The 16,858-nt window shown below is 47.9% G+C and overlaps 1 protein-coding gene across 2 annotated transcripts in view; it reads right to left on the bottom strand.

Annotated features, from left to right (window-relative positions):
* Positions 1–16,858, bottom strand: part of Gpr161 (G protein-coupled receptor 161) — a 44,780-nt gene that overhangs the window by 12,302 nt on the left and 15,620 nt on the right. For both annotated transcript variants that reach the window (XM_029483659.1, XM_021167111.2), the window contains exons 2-3: positions 8,333–8,747; positions 4,394–5,118 (exon numbers count right to left, since the gene is read on the bottom strand). In XM_029483659.1, the coding sequence (XP_029339519.1) occupies positions 4,394–5,118; positions 8,333–8,703 (1,096 nt within the window). In that variant the 5' untranslated portion in view covers positions 8,704–8,747. The remainder of the gene's footprint in view (positions 1–4,393; positions 5,119–8,332; positions 8,748–16,858) is intronic.

The raw sequence follows: 16,858 nt of genomic DNA, 5'->3' as shown, positions 1-16,858 counted from the left end.
GGGAGGCAGAGGCAGGCGGATTTCTGAGTTCGAGGCCAGCCTGGTCTACAAAGAGAGTGCCAGGGCTACACAGAGAAACCCTGTCTCGAAAAACCAAAAAAAAAAAAAAAAAAAAAAACCTTTAAATATATATATATATATACTTTTTTTTTTTTTTTTAAAGAGCACTTGTTACTTTTGGAGAAAGTAGCATGATTGCTCAACACCTTCTGTATAAATCACCGTTCACTATAAACCACCCAGTCTCCATCACTAGTAATAGAAATCAGACTAAGATAATGGCCTACCATAGAGAACAATATTCTTCTGCAATAGACTCTAAGGTAGGAGAAAGATTCCTCTTTAATTAAATCCTGGTATTTCTGAGAGTTCAAGGTGGTAAAACATACTGTATACTCTTCCCTTTCTTCCTGAGAGAAAGGAGGGAATGGTGGGGGTAGAGTGACACACACACAGTGCAGCCACCTCCTCTCAGAACCATTCACATATAAGCAGCTGTCAGTTTGCCTGGGGTTGGTTACAGAGCTGAAACTAGAGAAGACCCCAAAGTCTCCCTGTACCTGCTTATCCCTTCTGACACATCAGCCTCTGAGCATGGCTATGCTCCATAGAGGGCCTGATTCAACAAGTGGAGCCCCTCGGGAACATCTCTTGCCAACTGGGATGGTGGCAGCCACAATGTATTTGGATACCAGCTCTGAGGCGGCAGCACAAAGCCAAGAACTCGTGTTTTGGTATCCTCTAGTGAGAGCGATCCTTCGAGCCAGACCACTGTGGCTCAGCTGCAAAGCATTTCCCTCCAAAGAGTAGACACAGCTACTCTGAGATTCCACAGAACACCACCATTTCCCACGGGAATGGGACACATCTAACCCTTCCAAGGAAAACGCACAGAAGGCTAGGCCCGGCGACCAGGCCTGTTCATGCACCAGGTAGAAGGCACTTGCGCCTTTTAGAAGCTGAAGAGCAGGGTGGGATTCTGAGCTGCAGCGGGAATTGACCTAACAGAAGACCTCAGGATGCTGCAGGAGAGAGAGGGGGGTTTAGAACAGGAAATGGGGAAAACTCAAAGGCCTCAGCATCACTCCCCACCCCACCCCACCCCAGACCTCCCAAGAAGGCTGGGACTTGCTTGCTTTCCAGGCTTTCCGGAGTGACTGACAGATGGGACCCTCCTTCTCTGGAGATAAATGGAGGGCTCTGCCCTCAGTCAGGGGACTTCCTCATCTGAGAGGCCGGGGCTCTGAGCAGAAGGAATGTTTCCTTCTGACCCTTTATCCTGCGGTCTTTTCTTTCCTCCCTCGGCCGGGCGAAGCCCCATTTCAGGTGTGCGCTCCCGTTCAGCATTAATTCAATACTCAGCTCACCAATCCCACTAGGGATCAACCTCCACTCCGTGGCGCCCCACCCACCTGGAGGTAGCGCTCCCTAGCAGCCTCCAGGTGCCCGGGAGATCCCTATTCCTACAGAAACTCTGCCCACCCAGCGTGGAAATCTGCCAAGGGGACCTCACAAGCAAAAGGGCTTGGTGGCTCAGTGACAGCTGGTGTCCCAGAGTCTGAGGTGGACAGACTAAGAAAAGTAAAAGCCAGTGCTTATGAGTGAATTAGGCTCTGCAAGAAGTCACCGCTGTGGTGTGCTTGGGATGTTCTGGGCATGTGCCGGATTCTGTTTCTGCCTACTGACTTCTTAAGGTGTCAACTTTTCATATGCTGCACAAATGAAATTATACAAAACCATGGTGGAGGGGGAGGGGAGGGGATTCCATCTTGTCAGCCATCTTTTGTAACCCCTGTGAATACTCAGGCATTTACCTTCCCCAAGAGTAAAGAACAAGTTTGAAAGCAGATTGGCGATAAGGGAGGTAACTTGGGCTTAGGAATCGGTTGCATTTCAAAGCCCTGTGTGCAGAGGGCAATTCTGGTGAGCCTGACTGAGACAGGGGACTTTTGCACGGAGGTTCAGGGTTGCCCCTCCAACAGAAGAGGATCAGAAAGGGGGTGCGTATTCCTGGCTTGGATGGCCATGAGTGTGTACCTGGGATAGAGCCATATTCTGTCTCACTCCCTAATCCCTAAAGTACTAATGTGGCTGACTGGTCCAGTCAAGGCCCTCAGAGAAGAGCAATAGCCACTCCCCACGCCCAGCTCTGGAGAAGCCAAGGATTCAGAACCCATCAGCCCACAAGGCTGCTTTTTCCTGAATGAGCCTCAGACCACCAATGGCTTTGGGTTTGCCAACCCAGCCACAACTGGAGCTTTCCACTGCTCCCACAGCTTGCTAGTCCCTTCCAGGACAATCAAGCAGTTCGCACAGTAGACCGTGGCCACGACCTAGAGGCTTCGTTTTGCTCTCTCTACCCTTTCCTTTCTCATCCTCTGTCCTGGTTGTTTTCCTTCTTCCTTAGTTTCAGCGGAAGTGAAAGCCTCTGCCATGCCTTTGCTAAGAAGATAACTTATTATAAAATCTGAGCCAATAAGTTCACCAACAAAATGGAGCCAAACACTGAATGTACCTTCCGGCTCACAGGTCACACTTGGGAACATGAGTTTGTAAGTGGCAACGGGCGGGCACTTGGGACTAATGGAGACACAGAGATGGTTCTCCTTCCTGTGGGGAAAAGGAAATTTACCAGGTCTCCCCTATCCAGGAATAGTTCTCCCCCAGGCCACAAGGTAAATCAGTTAGCCGATGCTTGTAACAGGCACCCGGACAGAGCATCTTGTCATCTCTGGCCCTGAGTGTTCATAGGCAAAAGGGATCATGTCTTTTGCCCTCTTGAGGGTGAAGGTGAAGGATCTGTTTCCTGAGAAGAGAAACTAACTAGGTCTGGCAAGAAGTGAGAGCTACGAGCTGAAGGAGGTGCATTTGAAATCTCCTTCCAATAGCCTAGCTGGGTGATGGCTTCCTCAGCGTGGCTCTAAGATCCCAACCATGCTCCCTGTAGAACAACAGAACCACACCTGCAGTGAGCAAGATGCACCAGGGCATGCTAGAGCCAGAGGGTCAAAGATCAAGGAAAAAGAGGATATTTCCAGTCTCAAAGCATCTCCTCCGGCTTACATGCTAATTACGGTGGAATCCGCAGTGGAGGCAGAAGGCTGACAGACCACACCCGAAGCAAGAGGTCAAGGTAACTCAGCCAGTAATAAGATACTGGTTGACTCTTGTGCCCCTCACCCGAGGCATGAACAGGATCCCACCAGTCCTGCAGCATTCTGACCCAAAATATCCCATCTCATTCCCAGCACCAGATTTACTCAGGAGCACTCTACAAATGGCCTGACCAACCCTTTGTAGAAGTGTCTGTGTGGAGCTAGGGTATTCCGTGCCTGGGGCTCTGGGGCCTGTCTCTTACTGCAGTTATGTAGGTTGATAACACTACGGGAGGCTCCCCCATATTATGTTTCTAACTCTTCTAAACCTGAAATTATATGAGAAGAAAAAACTGAAAAACATCTAACCGCTGATTAGCGTGACTCCTCTGGGCTGCTCGAAGGTCGTGGGTGTGCATGTGTGTTTGTGTGTGTGTGTGTGTGTGTGTGTGTGTGTGTGTGTGAGAGAGAGAGAGAGAGACATGAGTGTGTCCCACCACATGGAGTAGCCCTGAACACAGGACAATGACACACTGAAAGAATGCTATGGTTTGGCACTGGTACTGTCTCCTATGCACACACCCACATAAAAGATTACCAGGGACTATCAGAAGAAACCAATGGCCTGGAGGGAAAGCTCAAGGTGACAAGAGCTTGGGAGGAGGGACAGGCTGAGTGATCCAGTGAGGTTTGGAAGGAGCATCAGAGGGAGGCAACACTGAAGGAGAAGGCAGCCTGGCCCAAGGCTCTGATTCTTCCTTCTGCAGTAAATAAGTGGCTATCTGAAGCTGGGCGTGGTGGCGCACGCCTTTAATCCCAGCACTCGGGAGGCAGAGGCAGGCAGATTTCTGAGTTCAAGGCCAGCCTGGTCTACAAATTGAGTTCCAGGACAGCCAGGGCTATACAGAGAAGCCCTGTCTCAAAACAAACAAACAAAAAAACCAAACAAACAAACAAACAAAAAGAAGTGGCTATCCCCTCCAGTCCTTGAGGCCCTGGCTACAGTTCCAGAAAATCAACTTCTAAATCACAAGGTCCCCTGTCTCATTCTCCAGGGATGGGTACCAGGGGCTATTCTGTCCTCCTCCTTCTGCAAGCTCCTTCCACAGCTAAGTGGTGGAAAACGGTGTGGGAGTCACTGTGGCTAATCCAGTGTGGCTACTCTGGTGTGGCTCTTCACACAGGAATTCTGTGCCTTGAGCCTTGAGACCACAGTGTCACCCTGACACTGCCCTTAGCCACTGGGAAGGACCCCGGGTGGCATCTGCCTGGGGTGTGTGGGTCTTTTTCCTAGTTACCTGTAATCCTGTTGGAAATGCTGAAGAGCCTGGAGGTCCTCTGTCGCTGCACAAAGGATTCCCGGTAATAACGGTCCCCAAAGCACATGCCCAGGAGCTCCTTGCGCACAGTCTTGTTCCAGAGTCCGTAGATCAGAGGGTGGCAGATGGCACTGGTAAAGGACAGCCATGTGGCCCAAGTCTCCAGAGTTGGGGAGACACAGTTCTTCCCCCAGAGTGCCTCTGAGGTAATGACAACCATGTAGGGGCCCCAGGTGACCATGAAGGCGCCAATGACCACCAGGATGGTGATGAGGGCTTTGCACTGGTTAGCTGAATAGACCACTCCTTGAAGGGCATTCCTCCTACTGCCGGAGGAGGAAGTGGAGGTACTAGAATTCTTCCTCCCACTCCTCTGAGAGTCCTCCTCCACAGTGACCACCGTGCCACAGTGCACCTTTCGGGCCTTGACCCTGGCCACCCGGAAGATGAAACCGTAGCATACTAGCATGATGAGGAAGGGGAACAGGGCACACCAGATCTGCCAGAAAATGGTGTAGCCGGGTTCCTGGTGCCACGCGGCCACACACATCCACTTGAACTCATCAAACTCCACCGATGACCAACCAAATAGGGGCGGCAGACAGCCAATGAGAGAGTGGAGCCAGATGTAGACGAGAGCCATCACAGCTCGGTTCCCTGTGATCTTCATGGGGTACACCATTGGATACAGGACAGCGTAGTAGCTAGAAAAGAAGACAGGGAGGGGAGAGAGGAAATTATCCTTGTCTGCTTTCTACTGCTGTGATAAACACCAGGACCAACCAAACCAACACGAGGAAGAAAGGGTTTGTTTGGCTTCTGAAAAACAGAGATCATTAGAGCTGTCTCAAAGATGAACTTAGCTAAATGTTGACAGTATAGTAAAATGTCTGGCTTATGACAGTTAGGTGTCATGTGACAGTAACATCGGGATCAATGCTGTTGCTTTCTGAATTGCCTTTTAAAAAACATTTAGACAGGGTCTCTTTATTTAGCAAGCAGCTCTGGCTGTCCTGGAACTCGCTATGTAGACCAGGCTGGCCTTGAACTCACAGCAATCCACCTGCCTCTGCCTCCCGAGTGCTGAGAGCAAAGGAGAGTACCTGCGAGTCCAGCTTCGTGACTCTAATTACTGTATCCTTTCCCTCGTTCCTCTCCTTCCCAACCCTGCCCTGTCTCCCTGGGCTCCATATACATCACATAAAGATGGAACTCATCTACTCAATTTATGGTTTTAATCTATGGTACTATCTAATAATAAAAATAAATAGCACCTGCCATTAACATATCTAAAGATACTAACTTTCTTTTGATTTTTGGTTTTAGATTATTTTATCTTATGTACATGAATATTTTGTCTGGATATATGTATATTCACCACATGTGTGCCTGATGCCTGATGAGGTCAGAAGAGGGAGTCAGAGCCCCTGGAACTGGAGCTACAGACAGTTGTGAGCTGCCGTGTGGGTACTGGGAATCGAACCTGGGTCCTCGAGGACCCTCAAGTACGCTTAGCCACTGAACCATCTCTCCAGCCCTAATTTTTTTTTAAAATAGTTTTCTAGATTGGCCAAGCTACTGTGAATCCATCTTATTTTGATGGGGTAGATGAGCTAATTCTTCAAGACAACCAGATCTTGGTAACTCTCCATCCTCACAAGGCAGTCCCTTCATCACTGACTGACCTTGGGTCCAAGATGTGAGGATAGAAGCTACCAGGGCTGGTGAGATGGCTCAGTGGGTAAGAGCACCCGACTGCTCTTCCAAAGGTCCAGAGTTCAAATCCCAGCAACCACATGGTGGCTCACAACCATCCGCAACGAGATCTGGCGCCCTCTTCTGGAATGTCTGAAGACAGCTACAGTGTACTTACATATAATAAATAAATAAATCTTTAAAAAAAAAAAAAAAAAAAANTTTNAAAAAAAAAAAAAAAAAAAAGAAGCTACCGTGGTTGAGTCTGTCTGTGTCCAACTCTATCACCTGGTGTCTAGCTTGGAACACACCCTGGGCACGTCTGTCTTATTTTGTCTTGTCTCTACCTCTGCACTCTCACAATACCTATACTTAGCTTACTGGCATCTTTTCCATAGCGGAACCCTCCAGAGTTATATGACCCCAAGTTCACCTCTCCTTCAATATTAATTTTACAACATAGTACCCACCTCATTCAGCTATGCATTCCCGGTATAAGTGCTCAATAATTGTTCCCCAGAAGAATTAACACAGCCTATTCGCTAAGTAGAGAGGGGAGCTCCCCACCTCCTACATACCTGTAAAATCCTATTTGCTCTTTAAGATGTCACTCAAATGCCCTGCCCAGCAGCAGCAGTGACTTTGGTAGCTATCGGTGGGAGCTATTTCTGCATAGTTAAGTCTGTGCTGCTAAGAGGTCCTCGAGTGGGCAGTTTGGTGTCTGTGGCTTACTACTCCAAGACCATGCCTTGGGCCTTAAAGAATCCAACAAAGAGCCCGAGCACTGGCATAGGTACACTGTGGCTGCGTTGTGATGCTGTGATCTGAAGGGGTCGTTACTCTCACCTTCACTTAACTTGACCCCAGATTGAAGGAAGCAATTTGCATCTCTGGAGCTACATCTGCAGTCTGCCACACTGACCCAGTGCACAGAGTGCTGCAGAGGCACCTAAGCTGCTTAGCCTCGATCTGCATTCCATAAGACCCGAGAGTGGATGTTCAAAAACCATTATTGGGAACAAAACACCCATGGAAAGAGTTACAGAGATAAAGTTTGGAGCTGTGAAGAAAGGATGGACCATCTAAAGACTTCGCTGTGCTCAGAGCAGCCAGTCCAACCCAAACAATCATGTTCCCATGTCAGCCTGTGACAACATCCTGACTACCCCCCTCTGTATTGTCCCTAGCACCCCTCCCCGACTAAGATCCTTCCCAATTTCCAGGAAATCACATAGATCATGACTCCATTCTCTGTTTTCAAGAAGTCCAGTGCTTGTGGATGACAATTCAAACATATGATGATTGAAAGCTACGCCCGCCAGCACAGCACATCGCAACACAGGACTCTGACCCAAGGTGCAGCTGATGATCAGTGTGGGCACTGGTGTCTGTCCTCTCTATCCCAGCTATACCTCGGGCAGGATCAGCACAGGCTACAAAATGTGCTTCTGCACATGCCACTATTCCTGGGCTGTATGCCCACTGCTCCCCCACCCACAACCAGTCCTGACCCATCTCCAGAGAACAAGAGAATAAAGGGGGCTTTTATATGGGGTCCACCAGTCAAGATGGGGCAGAGACCAAAGCAAGACACATGGCTGAGAGGAATGGCTGAGTCTAAAGATGGGACTCAGTTCCTACTCTGCCATTTCACTCTCTAAAGTTACAGTCAGGCATCACTTAGCAAAAGGAAAGCATTCTGAGCCCTGTCATCTAGTGATTTTGTTATGCAGAGGACATTACAGAGTGTTGGTCTAAACCTTAGAAGTTAGACCTAGGCTATGCGGTACATGTCAAACATACAATCTGTCACGCACAGGAACATCATATGAGGTACTTGACAGTACAAAACATATAGATGGATAAAATAAGAAGGGCTCTGGCTCAGGAGCTGAAGAAGAGGCACACTCACTCTCATTAAGAAGAACCTTCCAGCCGGGCATGGTGGCGCACGCCTTTAATTCCAGCACTCGGGAGGCAGAGGCAGGCGGATTTCTGAGTTCGAGGCCAGCCTGGTCTACAAAGTGAGTTCCAGGACAGCCAGGGCTATACAGAGAAACCCTGTCTCGAAAAACCAAAAAAAAAAAAAAAAAAAAAAAAAAAAAAAAAAAAAAAGAAGAACCTTCCAGTGCCCTTCCCAGGAACAAGACCATCCGAAGCTGGTACACCAGAAATCCCTCATCCCATAACCCTTCAAGCTCTCCAAGTCTGATGCAAACTTACCGATCGATGGCAATGACCCCAAGGGTGAGCATGCTGGCTGAGCTGATCAGCAGGTAGAGAAGGGCAGAGAAGTTGCACCAAACCACGCCGAAGATCCATTCCCTCCGGATGGAGCTAGTCACCACAAACGGCAGCACCAGCACCGACAACAGGAAGTTGGACAAGGTCAGGCTGAAGACGAACTTGTTGCTTAGGGTGAGGAGGTAGGACTTCTTGTACAAGGTGACTACAATGACCAGGTTGCCCAGGCAGACGAGGACAGTGATGATGATGATGGCGATGAACTCAGAGACGGCACCCCCTTCGCCACCCTCTGTTGCAGTGAGGTTGCTCAGTTCCTTCCTGTAGCTGAGGGAGGAGTTGAGGCTCATGGTCAGTGCCCCTCGGGATGCGGTGAGCAGAGCATGCTGGACGACTGCAGGAAGAAGACAGGACCAGAGGTTGGAAAGAGTCATTGTGTTATATCTTTTACACTTTATGAAAGAGACCTGAGGCTTAGCGAGGCTCTTATGTACCTCACATTGGCCAATGTGTTTGGAACCTCCTGGACAGCCTTCCCCACGAAACTTTTACAGCTTGTTTTGTGTACGGCTTGCTGACTCTGGACTTGACCACCATACCCAGCTCATTCCCTGTGGTAACTTGGCTTTAGGAGGTTTCTCAAAGATCCACACATGGTTTTTCAAGACAGGGTTTCTCTGTGTAGCCCTGGCTGTCCTGGAACTCACTCTGTAGACCTGGCTGGCCTCGAACTCAGAAATCCATCTGCCTCTGCCTCCCAAGTGCTGGGATTAAAGGCATGCACCACCACTGCCTGGCCTCAAATCCAGCATCCTGAATATACTACCAAGCACCCTACCACTGAGCTATGCGGCCCAAATCTGCACTTGAAATGATCAGGCAGAGGGACAGGTGACTTGTCTTAAGTGTGCTCTGTGGGACATTTTGTAGACTGCTGCTCTGGACTCTTGCTCCCTGCGCTGGATTTTCAACTGGCAAAACTGTCATCATAAAGGACCTCACAGGGGCCTCAGGCCATCTGGAGTTACAGAATCAAAAATTATACTTTAACCCCATCCCAGCAGACTTGTGGGCACATGAATTTTGACCATAAGATTATCCTAATAGCAATTCTGAGTTTCTGAGCAAGTTTAATCAATCAGGGTTAATACCAAAGCAGGGTGGTTGCTCTCATTAGGTATGGCGGAGGCAAGGGGGCAAGTAGAAATCATGGATGGAGACAGGAAGTCGCCATCTTGGCCCACACAGACTTCACTATTAGGTATGGTCCCTGCTCTCAGGAAACTGGCTCAAGATCTTGGCTAGAACTCAAGGTTGAAAGATTTTAAGCATAACATATGTAGACTAATGTTTCTCCAGAACTTTTCATCTACTTTAATCGGCCAGAAAACCAAAATCTCAGATTGCTTTCCCCACCTGCTCTCGACGTCCATGAACAGAAAACACCAGAAAGGGAAGACAGTTTCCTGTGAGACAGACACGGTCCCTAGTGACTAAATTACCCCCACACAGCATCGAGATAATCCCAAAACCCTCTGAGAGGACCTGACGCCTCTCTATCCAGGCACCTCTGCCACAGGAGCGGGAGGTGGAGAAGCAGCCTTTCTCCTCACAGAAGTCCTAGAGACAGCTGACAAGCTCCACTGCAGAGAACCCAACTCAGTCAGGCTGCCTGCAGTAGCACTAACACGAGCCCCTCATCCCGGACATCCTCCCCACTCCTCCTCCTCCTCCAACTCTCCTAGTCTCCATGATGTCCAGAGCCTTTATTAAGACCGAGCCTCTTTTGCACTGGCTCACAGATGTGTACAACGTACCATTCTGTATATGGTCTTCTAGTCAATGTCAAGTGCAGAGTCAGTTTTCTCCTGCATCAGGACCAGTGTCTTTCCAATATTCCTTCTAAGAATACATTATCATGTAGCAATGATATCATCCCGTTGGGCTTATGTAAGTGTGTGGTCAACTAACATGCAAAGTTTGTAGCACAGGAAATGCTGCGAAGGCGGATGTCCCAGTCTTGAGCATACGGAATTAATGTTTCTAGAGCTCAGTACAAACATTACTTCTACTAAAGTTTGCCTTGTGCATGTCAGCCCATATTTCCAGGCTACTAAAATATTCTGAATCTTGATCTGGTTATGTAATGTCTTAGTCCCCCCCAGTTTGGGGCATGAAAATGCTTTGTGGGTGTGCGGGTTACAGGTAAGAACCGTTGTAAGGCTCTTTCTCGTTTTCACCTTTAGTTGCCAAGTTCTGGATTTTGTTGCCTCCAGGTAAATTACTAGTTGGCATCTCAAAACAAAGCCTTCACATTAAGCATATTATTCTTGAGCTACAACAGCTGTAACACGATGGTTTAAAAAGCAGACTAGGTACCGGGCATAGTGGCCAACATCTTAACCCAGCACTCGGGAGGCAGAAACAGACAGTTCTCTGCTAGTTCAAGACCAGCCTGGTCTACAGAGTGAGTGACAGGCTGGTCAGAGCTTCATAGTGATGCCTGTCTCAAAAAAGGGGAAAAAAAAGTACACTGATAGAAAAGTAAATAAAAAAACTGGAAAACATAAAATTTAAAACTACAAATACTACAATATTAGAAGTTTTAAAAATCAAGGGAGATGAAAGCATCCAACAGGAGCTTGTCTTTGATTTATTTGAGCTGACAACTGTATGTATTCACAGGGTACATGTTTATATACATTATGGAATACATAAATAAGACTAATTAACATATTTAACACCTCACATCATTTTCCTTCCTTGGGTGAACATTTAAAATCTGCTCTGAGCAGTTCTGAAATATACATTACCTTGCTATAATCACCATATTGCATAATAGGTCCCAAAAATGCATTTCTCACCAAGTGGAATAGTGTACTTTAAGTGCTTTAATCCCAGCACTTGGGAGGTGGAGGCAGAAGGATCTCTGTGAGTTTGAGGCAAGCCTGGTCTACATAGAAAGTTCCAAGCTAGCCAGAGCTCCATGGTGGTATCCATCTTTAATTTTTCTCCTCCTGGCTGACTGAACATGGAAGCCTTTAAAGATGTGACTCACGTGAAAAACATCACAAATGAGATCGTCCTCAGGCAGAGAGTTTGGTTACATGACCCCAGCACCTGGTCAAGCTCCCACTACACGTGGTTAACTTGGTTGGTGAATGAATGACTTGAATATGGTGAATGAATGACTTGAATACTTTATAAAGGCAACTTCTGAGAAAACAAAATGAGATGCAAAGTTTCCAGCCCAGGAGACAAGACCAGGAGAGTCTGCACTGGTCCAGTTAGCAGGCCCACAAGGGACTGCAGAATGAAGGGGCTGCAGCAAGGGTCCTTTAGGTCTCCTGGCACATCCCTTCCCAGGAAGGAGACAAGGAATGTGTGTCAAAGAGGTGGCCACCCAGGGAAATCCAAAATCCTAGTCTCTACCCGTAGTACAGAGTGGGCAAGTGCGTGCCTTGGCAGATCCTGCTACACTGGATCTTTATAGAGAACAGGGATTTGGAAGGCCCCAGCCATCACAAGCTTGCTGGCTGACAGCCAGCTCACCCAGGGGCCTGACAAGCCAGGGCCCATTGAATAGAAGCAAATTCCAGTGTGACTCACACCGATTCCTGAGTACCCTCTGCTGCCAGGCACAGAGGTGTTTCTGAACTTTCTTTCACTGCTCGTCTCACACACACAGCTAGACAGGGCCACAAGTGGGTGTCAATGCACGGCCAGCAACTGTCCCAGCTACACACCTTTACCTTTAAGGCCACAGATCCAAGGGTGGCTGCCCCTCTTTGGAAACTGCCTTTAGTCTAGTCGTCCATTTCCAAGGACAGTAAACCACACGTGCCTTAGACAACTGGCCACTGCCTCAGGTCATCCAAAGGCAAGCCTTGTCACTCAAGGCAGCAATCAATATCCATTCTTGATTAAAACACAAGGCAGTGCTAGAGAGCAAAGATCTGCTGAGCTGTCTGTACAAACCAGCTTGTGTGGTGATTCCCGTTAAACACTCCGAGGCCCGAGCTGAGGACAGAAATGACCATGGTTGCGGCTTCTCTCTTCCTTCCATGGCTGTAAGTTTGGATATTTTGTGATTCTTTTTCGCCTGCTTCCTTAGAGTCCTCATCATCACTGCTCATACTGCACTTCCGACTCCATTACTGCTGTCTGAGTCTGGGAGGATGACAGCGGCTTAAGAGCTGAGACCACAGACTTTGACACCAGGCTAACCTGGGTAGATGAAGCCTAGCATCCCCACTCCAGTTCCCAGACTGTAGGTAATCCACTGATTTCCATTTCCCTACCTGTAGCATGACTTTCATATCCCACACAGAGGAGTTGTGAGGATTGAATTTGTTTGTGCCCAGCCTCTAAAACAGCTTCTAGCACAAGCCCGCCTTTGCCACAAGAGTTTAACTTCAGTCTACTTTGGAAACTGCTTTTCCTTTATTTTCTCATTGGAGCAAATCTGACATCACCTCTGACTCCAAAAGTCAGCTCTTCATCTAGAGTAATGCTGTTCACAGCCGTTGGCCTAGGGATGGTCACAGAACTCCAGGCTCAGGACTTTGGCAGCAAGTGTTAGAGGACACACTAGTCAACCAAGGGGCTTGATAGTCTGACACAAGAGCATAACTTTGCATCAGCTGTCTCCTTTGACACTACATAGGAAAGGCTTACCAGGAAATACAGCCAAGAGAGTGGGTGTGGTGTGGTGCGCTGGGGAAAGGGACAAGATGCAGATTAATCCATTCACAGATGCTCATGGAACAGCCTGTGAGTCTAAAACCTTGTTTTTCTCAGTTACATACTCAGATTGTCCCCACCCCCTACTTATGCTAATTTCCTTAAGTATCTGTCACTTGAAAGGCAATCCTGACTAATTTCCTAACACATCATGATCTGCGTTCAACATGTCAATATTCTGCCTCTTTGCCAAGTTTATGCCAATTCCTCAGACATGACTCTGCTATCTCAGCTGCCTTCTGGAAACCTCCTTATCCTTCCCTTTTTGGACTCACGAATTGCTCTTGCATGAAAGTATGGGAAAGCTATTTCCTCCAACGTGGGGTTTCTGCAGGGTCAGAAGACCTATGTCACAGTCCACGTGCACGGTGAGACAAAGGTAACTTCCTCTGCTGGTTAGTGTTGTGTCAACTTGGCACATGCTGGATTCATGTGAGAAAGGAGATGAACTGAGGAAGGTCTTAACTAGGTTGGCCTGTGGGAAAGTCTGTGTAGCATTTTCTTGATTAATGATTGATGTGGGAGGGCCCAGCCCACTGGAGGTGGGACCAGCATGGGCAGATAGTCCTGGATGACATAAGGAAGCAGGCCGAGAGAGCTATGAAGAGCAAGCCAGTGAACAGTGTTATTCCATGGCCTTTGCTTCAGTTCCTGTCTCCAGGTTCCTGCCCTGACTTCCCTAAGTGATGGACTGTTAACTCTCCAAGCAGTCATACTGTTTTGATCACAGCGATAGAAGCCCTAAAACCTCCCTTCTTCCGTAACAAATCTTATAAATAGGACTGTCAGTGGACAGCCAGAGAGCCTGCAAAGCAACATAGGTGGCACCATGAGAACGAAGGAGGCAGAACTCCGAATACTTCACTAACAATGGACCACTAGACCAGACAAGACTGGGCCCTCTGCTCCAGAGTTCAGCTGTCTATCTTGGAAGAAAGCTCTTTTCTGATAACCTTGGGTACCCCCTGAGTGAGGGTTATAAGGCTTATTTCCTCCTCTTTCTTCTCCTCCTTTTCTTTCTCTTCCTCCTCCTCCTCCTCATCTTCCTAGAGCTAGTCTCTCCCTCTGAGATGGGACCTTCCCCTTCATTTCCACCCCACACATCCTACAGCCCATTTCAGGAAGCACTGACCAGCCTGAAAAGCTAGGAGGGTCACAGGTGCTGTCCTTTAAGGAAGTGAGATGCACATAAACATATGAGACGTTCAGATACACTCCTCAGGTGAAAATATCCCAAAGCATCACTTAAAACAAGCTCCAGTGGGGTCAACACGTGATTCTGATCATGCTCCCAGAAGGTTCGTCGTCTGTGCGCCTCAAAGCACCTCCTTTACATCAATAACAGTGGTAGGGGGTGGGTGGAGTCGGGGAAAAGGTTCTAACTAACAACCACCTTGTTTGTCCTTCAGATAACTGAAAGGAGGAGTTGAACCCCGCCCCCCCCTCCAACCCCACCCGCAAACAACACACAGCTTGATGGGAGCCAGAGAGGGATCACAGCATGCCTGGTCTTCACGACTATGTGGCTAAAGGGCTCTCTCCCTAGTCCCCATAATGACCAGGCAGTCACATGAAAGTCAGTCTACAGATGACAGGCACAGGAAAAGGACCTCAGTTGTGCTGGGGACAATGTGCACCCCCGCTGGCCTTCCTAGAGTTGTCTACACAGAGTTCAGGGCTTGGCTTTGCTCCCCAGTTGCGACCCACAAAGCTGGTGGTGTGTGCTTGTTCAGAACCTCTTCATGTGTGAATTAGGTCTGTGCTCTGATCTGGTTTGGAAAAATACATCCAGGGAAGGAAAAGAAGCAAGCCCGGGACCCCACACAGCCTTCTGGATGATTTCTGAATTCCTCGTGTGCTGGCCCCGTTGCAGCATCCTCCAGTGCTCGCAGCCTTAAGTCTGTGGTTTAGGCTTCTTTGCTAGCCTCTGCCACTATGACCCTGTCCACAAAAGCATGAGGCACATGCCTGTCTGCTATCTATCCAGATTCATGCTCTTGACTTGTTATTTAACCTGTCTGGGCATCAGGTTCTATCTATAAAATAGAGGCAAAAGGATTGCCTGTTCCAGAGCTTGTCAATGAGTCAATATTTGTACAGTTCCTAAAATAGTGCATGGGTCCATGTAGGTATCCATGAAAGGAAACAGGGAATGGGCTAAGAAAGGTAACATTTAAGGTTAAGTAGGCTTAGCGCTAAAACCTGGTTTTGTGGCTGTGACTGATCTTTAACCCATCCGCTCACCGGAACACATGAGGTTCTATATGGTCTAGCCTCGTTTCATTCCGTACATCTCACCCACCTAACCACCACTGCCCAGACCTAGCCGTCTCCAGCAGCTGGGCTACGCTGGACTACACATTGACTACTTTTTGTTATGCCTACCTCTGCTTGGAATCTTCTCCCTGTTTGAGGAATGAATGAATAAGGAGTTCTAATAACTTCCTTGTATGAGAAGAAGCAAAGTAATAAATGAGAGAGGACTGAGGGCTTGGGATAATATGAAAAATACACGAATTCCTGACACTGGATTTGACAGAGTGTCAGAGATAATTGATAAACACTTGTTCTCTCTCTCTCTCTCACACACACACACACACACAGAGAGAGAGAGAGAGAGAGAGAGAGACAGAGAGAGAGAGAGTGAGAGAGAGAGAGAGACAGAGACAGGGAGAGATTAGATTTTCTGAAAATTTTTAAACTGTATGCATCTAATGATGCTTACTTTTTACTCAATAGAATAAAAATTTTCCCACAGAAGGATACGGGGTTGATATTCAGGATAGGTAACAGTCACCTGAAATTCCAAGAGCAAAAAATACAAACAACCCAACAGGGAAATAGGCAAAAGACTTGAACAGTGTTTCCACAAAGAAAGCAGCAGCCACCAACACAGGCTGAGCGTTACCCGTAAGTCAGAGCAACAAAGAGATCCTTCCACTCGTTAACAAGCCGGAGAAACAAACCAGAGAAAGCAAATCGTGGTGATGAGGAGGAAAACTGCATCTCTCTCTAGGCATGGTGATGCCTACCATTAATCCTAGCACTGGGAAGGCAAAAGCCAGGAAATCTGAGTTCAAAGCCACACTGGTCTACATTTTGAGTCCCAGACAATCCAGAGTTACTTAATGAAACTCTGTGTCTCCAAATAACAACGACCATGACAACGGTGACGACGACTACAACGATAATGAGTTTTAAAAAATAAAAACATGCCTTGCAGACCACTGGAGATGGGTGTGGAATGCAGCATCACTGTGGAAAAGAGACCCTGGAAGACTTAGTGCAGGGAGTTACTGTCCAATCCAGCAAACCCACCACTGGGCACATATGAAAAAGAACTGAGAACCAGACCTGCAAGATTGATCCATAGGAAATGACCCTGTGCTGCAAATCTACAACCTGAGCTCTGTCCCTGGGACCCACATTAAGGCGGAAGGAGAAAATTAACCCCACAAGGTTGTCCTCTGAGCTCTACACACACCGCCATGGTGCACACTACTAATGGTGATGCTAAGAAGAACTGGAAACAGTCTTAAGAGATTTCACAGCAGCCATGTTCACAACAGCTAAGACACAGACGTGATCCAGGTGCCCACTAACATATTACTAGGTAAGTGAAATACTATGTGTCAGAGCTGGAGAGATAGCTCAGCGTTTAAGAGCAGTTAAGAGGCCGGGCGTGGTGGCGCACGCCTTTAATCCCAGCACTCGGGAGGCAGAGGCAGGCGGATTTCTGAGTTCGAGGCCAGCCTGGTCTAC

Source organism: Mus caroli, chromosome 1, assembly GCF_900094665.2.
Source record: "Mus caroli chromosome 1, CAROLI_EIJ_v1.1, whole genome shotgun sequence".
Lineage (NCBI taxonomy): Eukaryota > Metazoa > Chordata > Mammalia > Rodentia > Muridae > Mus > Mus caroli.
Note: the sequence above shows the minus strand (reverse complement) of the source record. Positions and strands in the feature narration are given on the sequence as shown.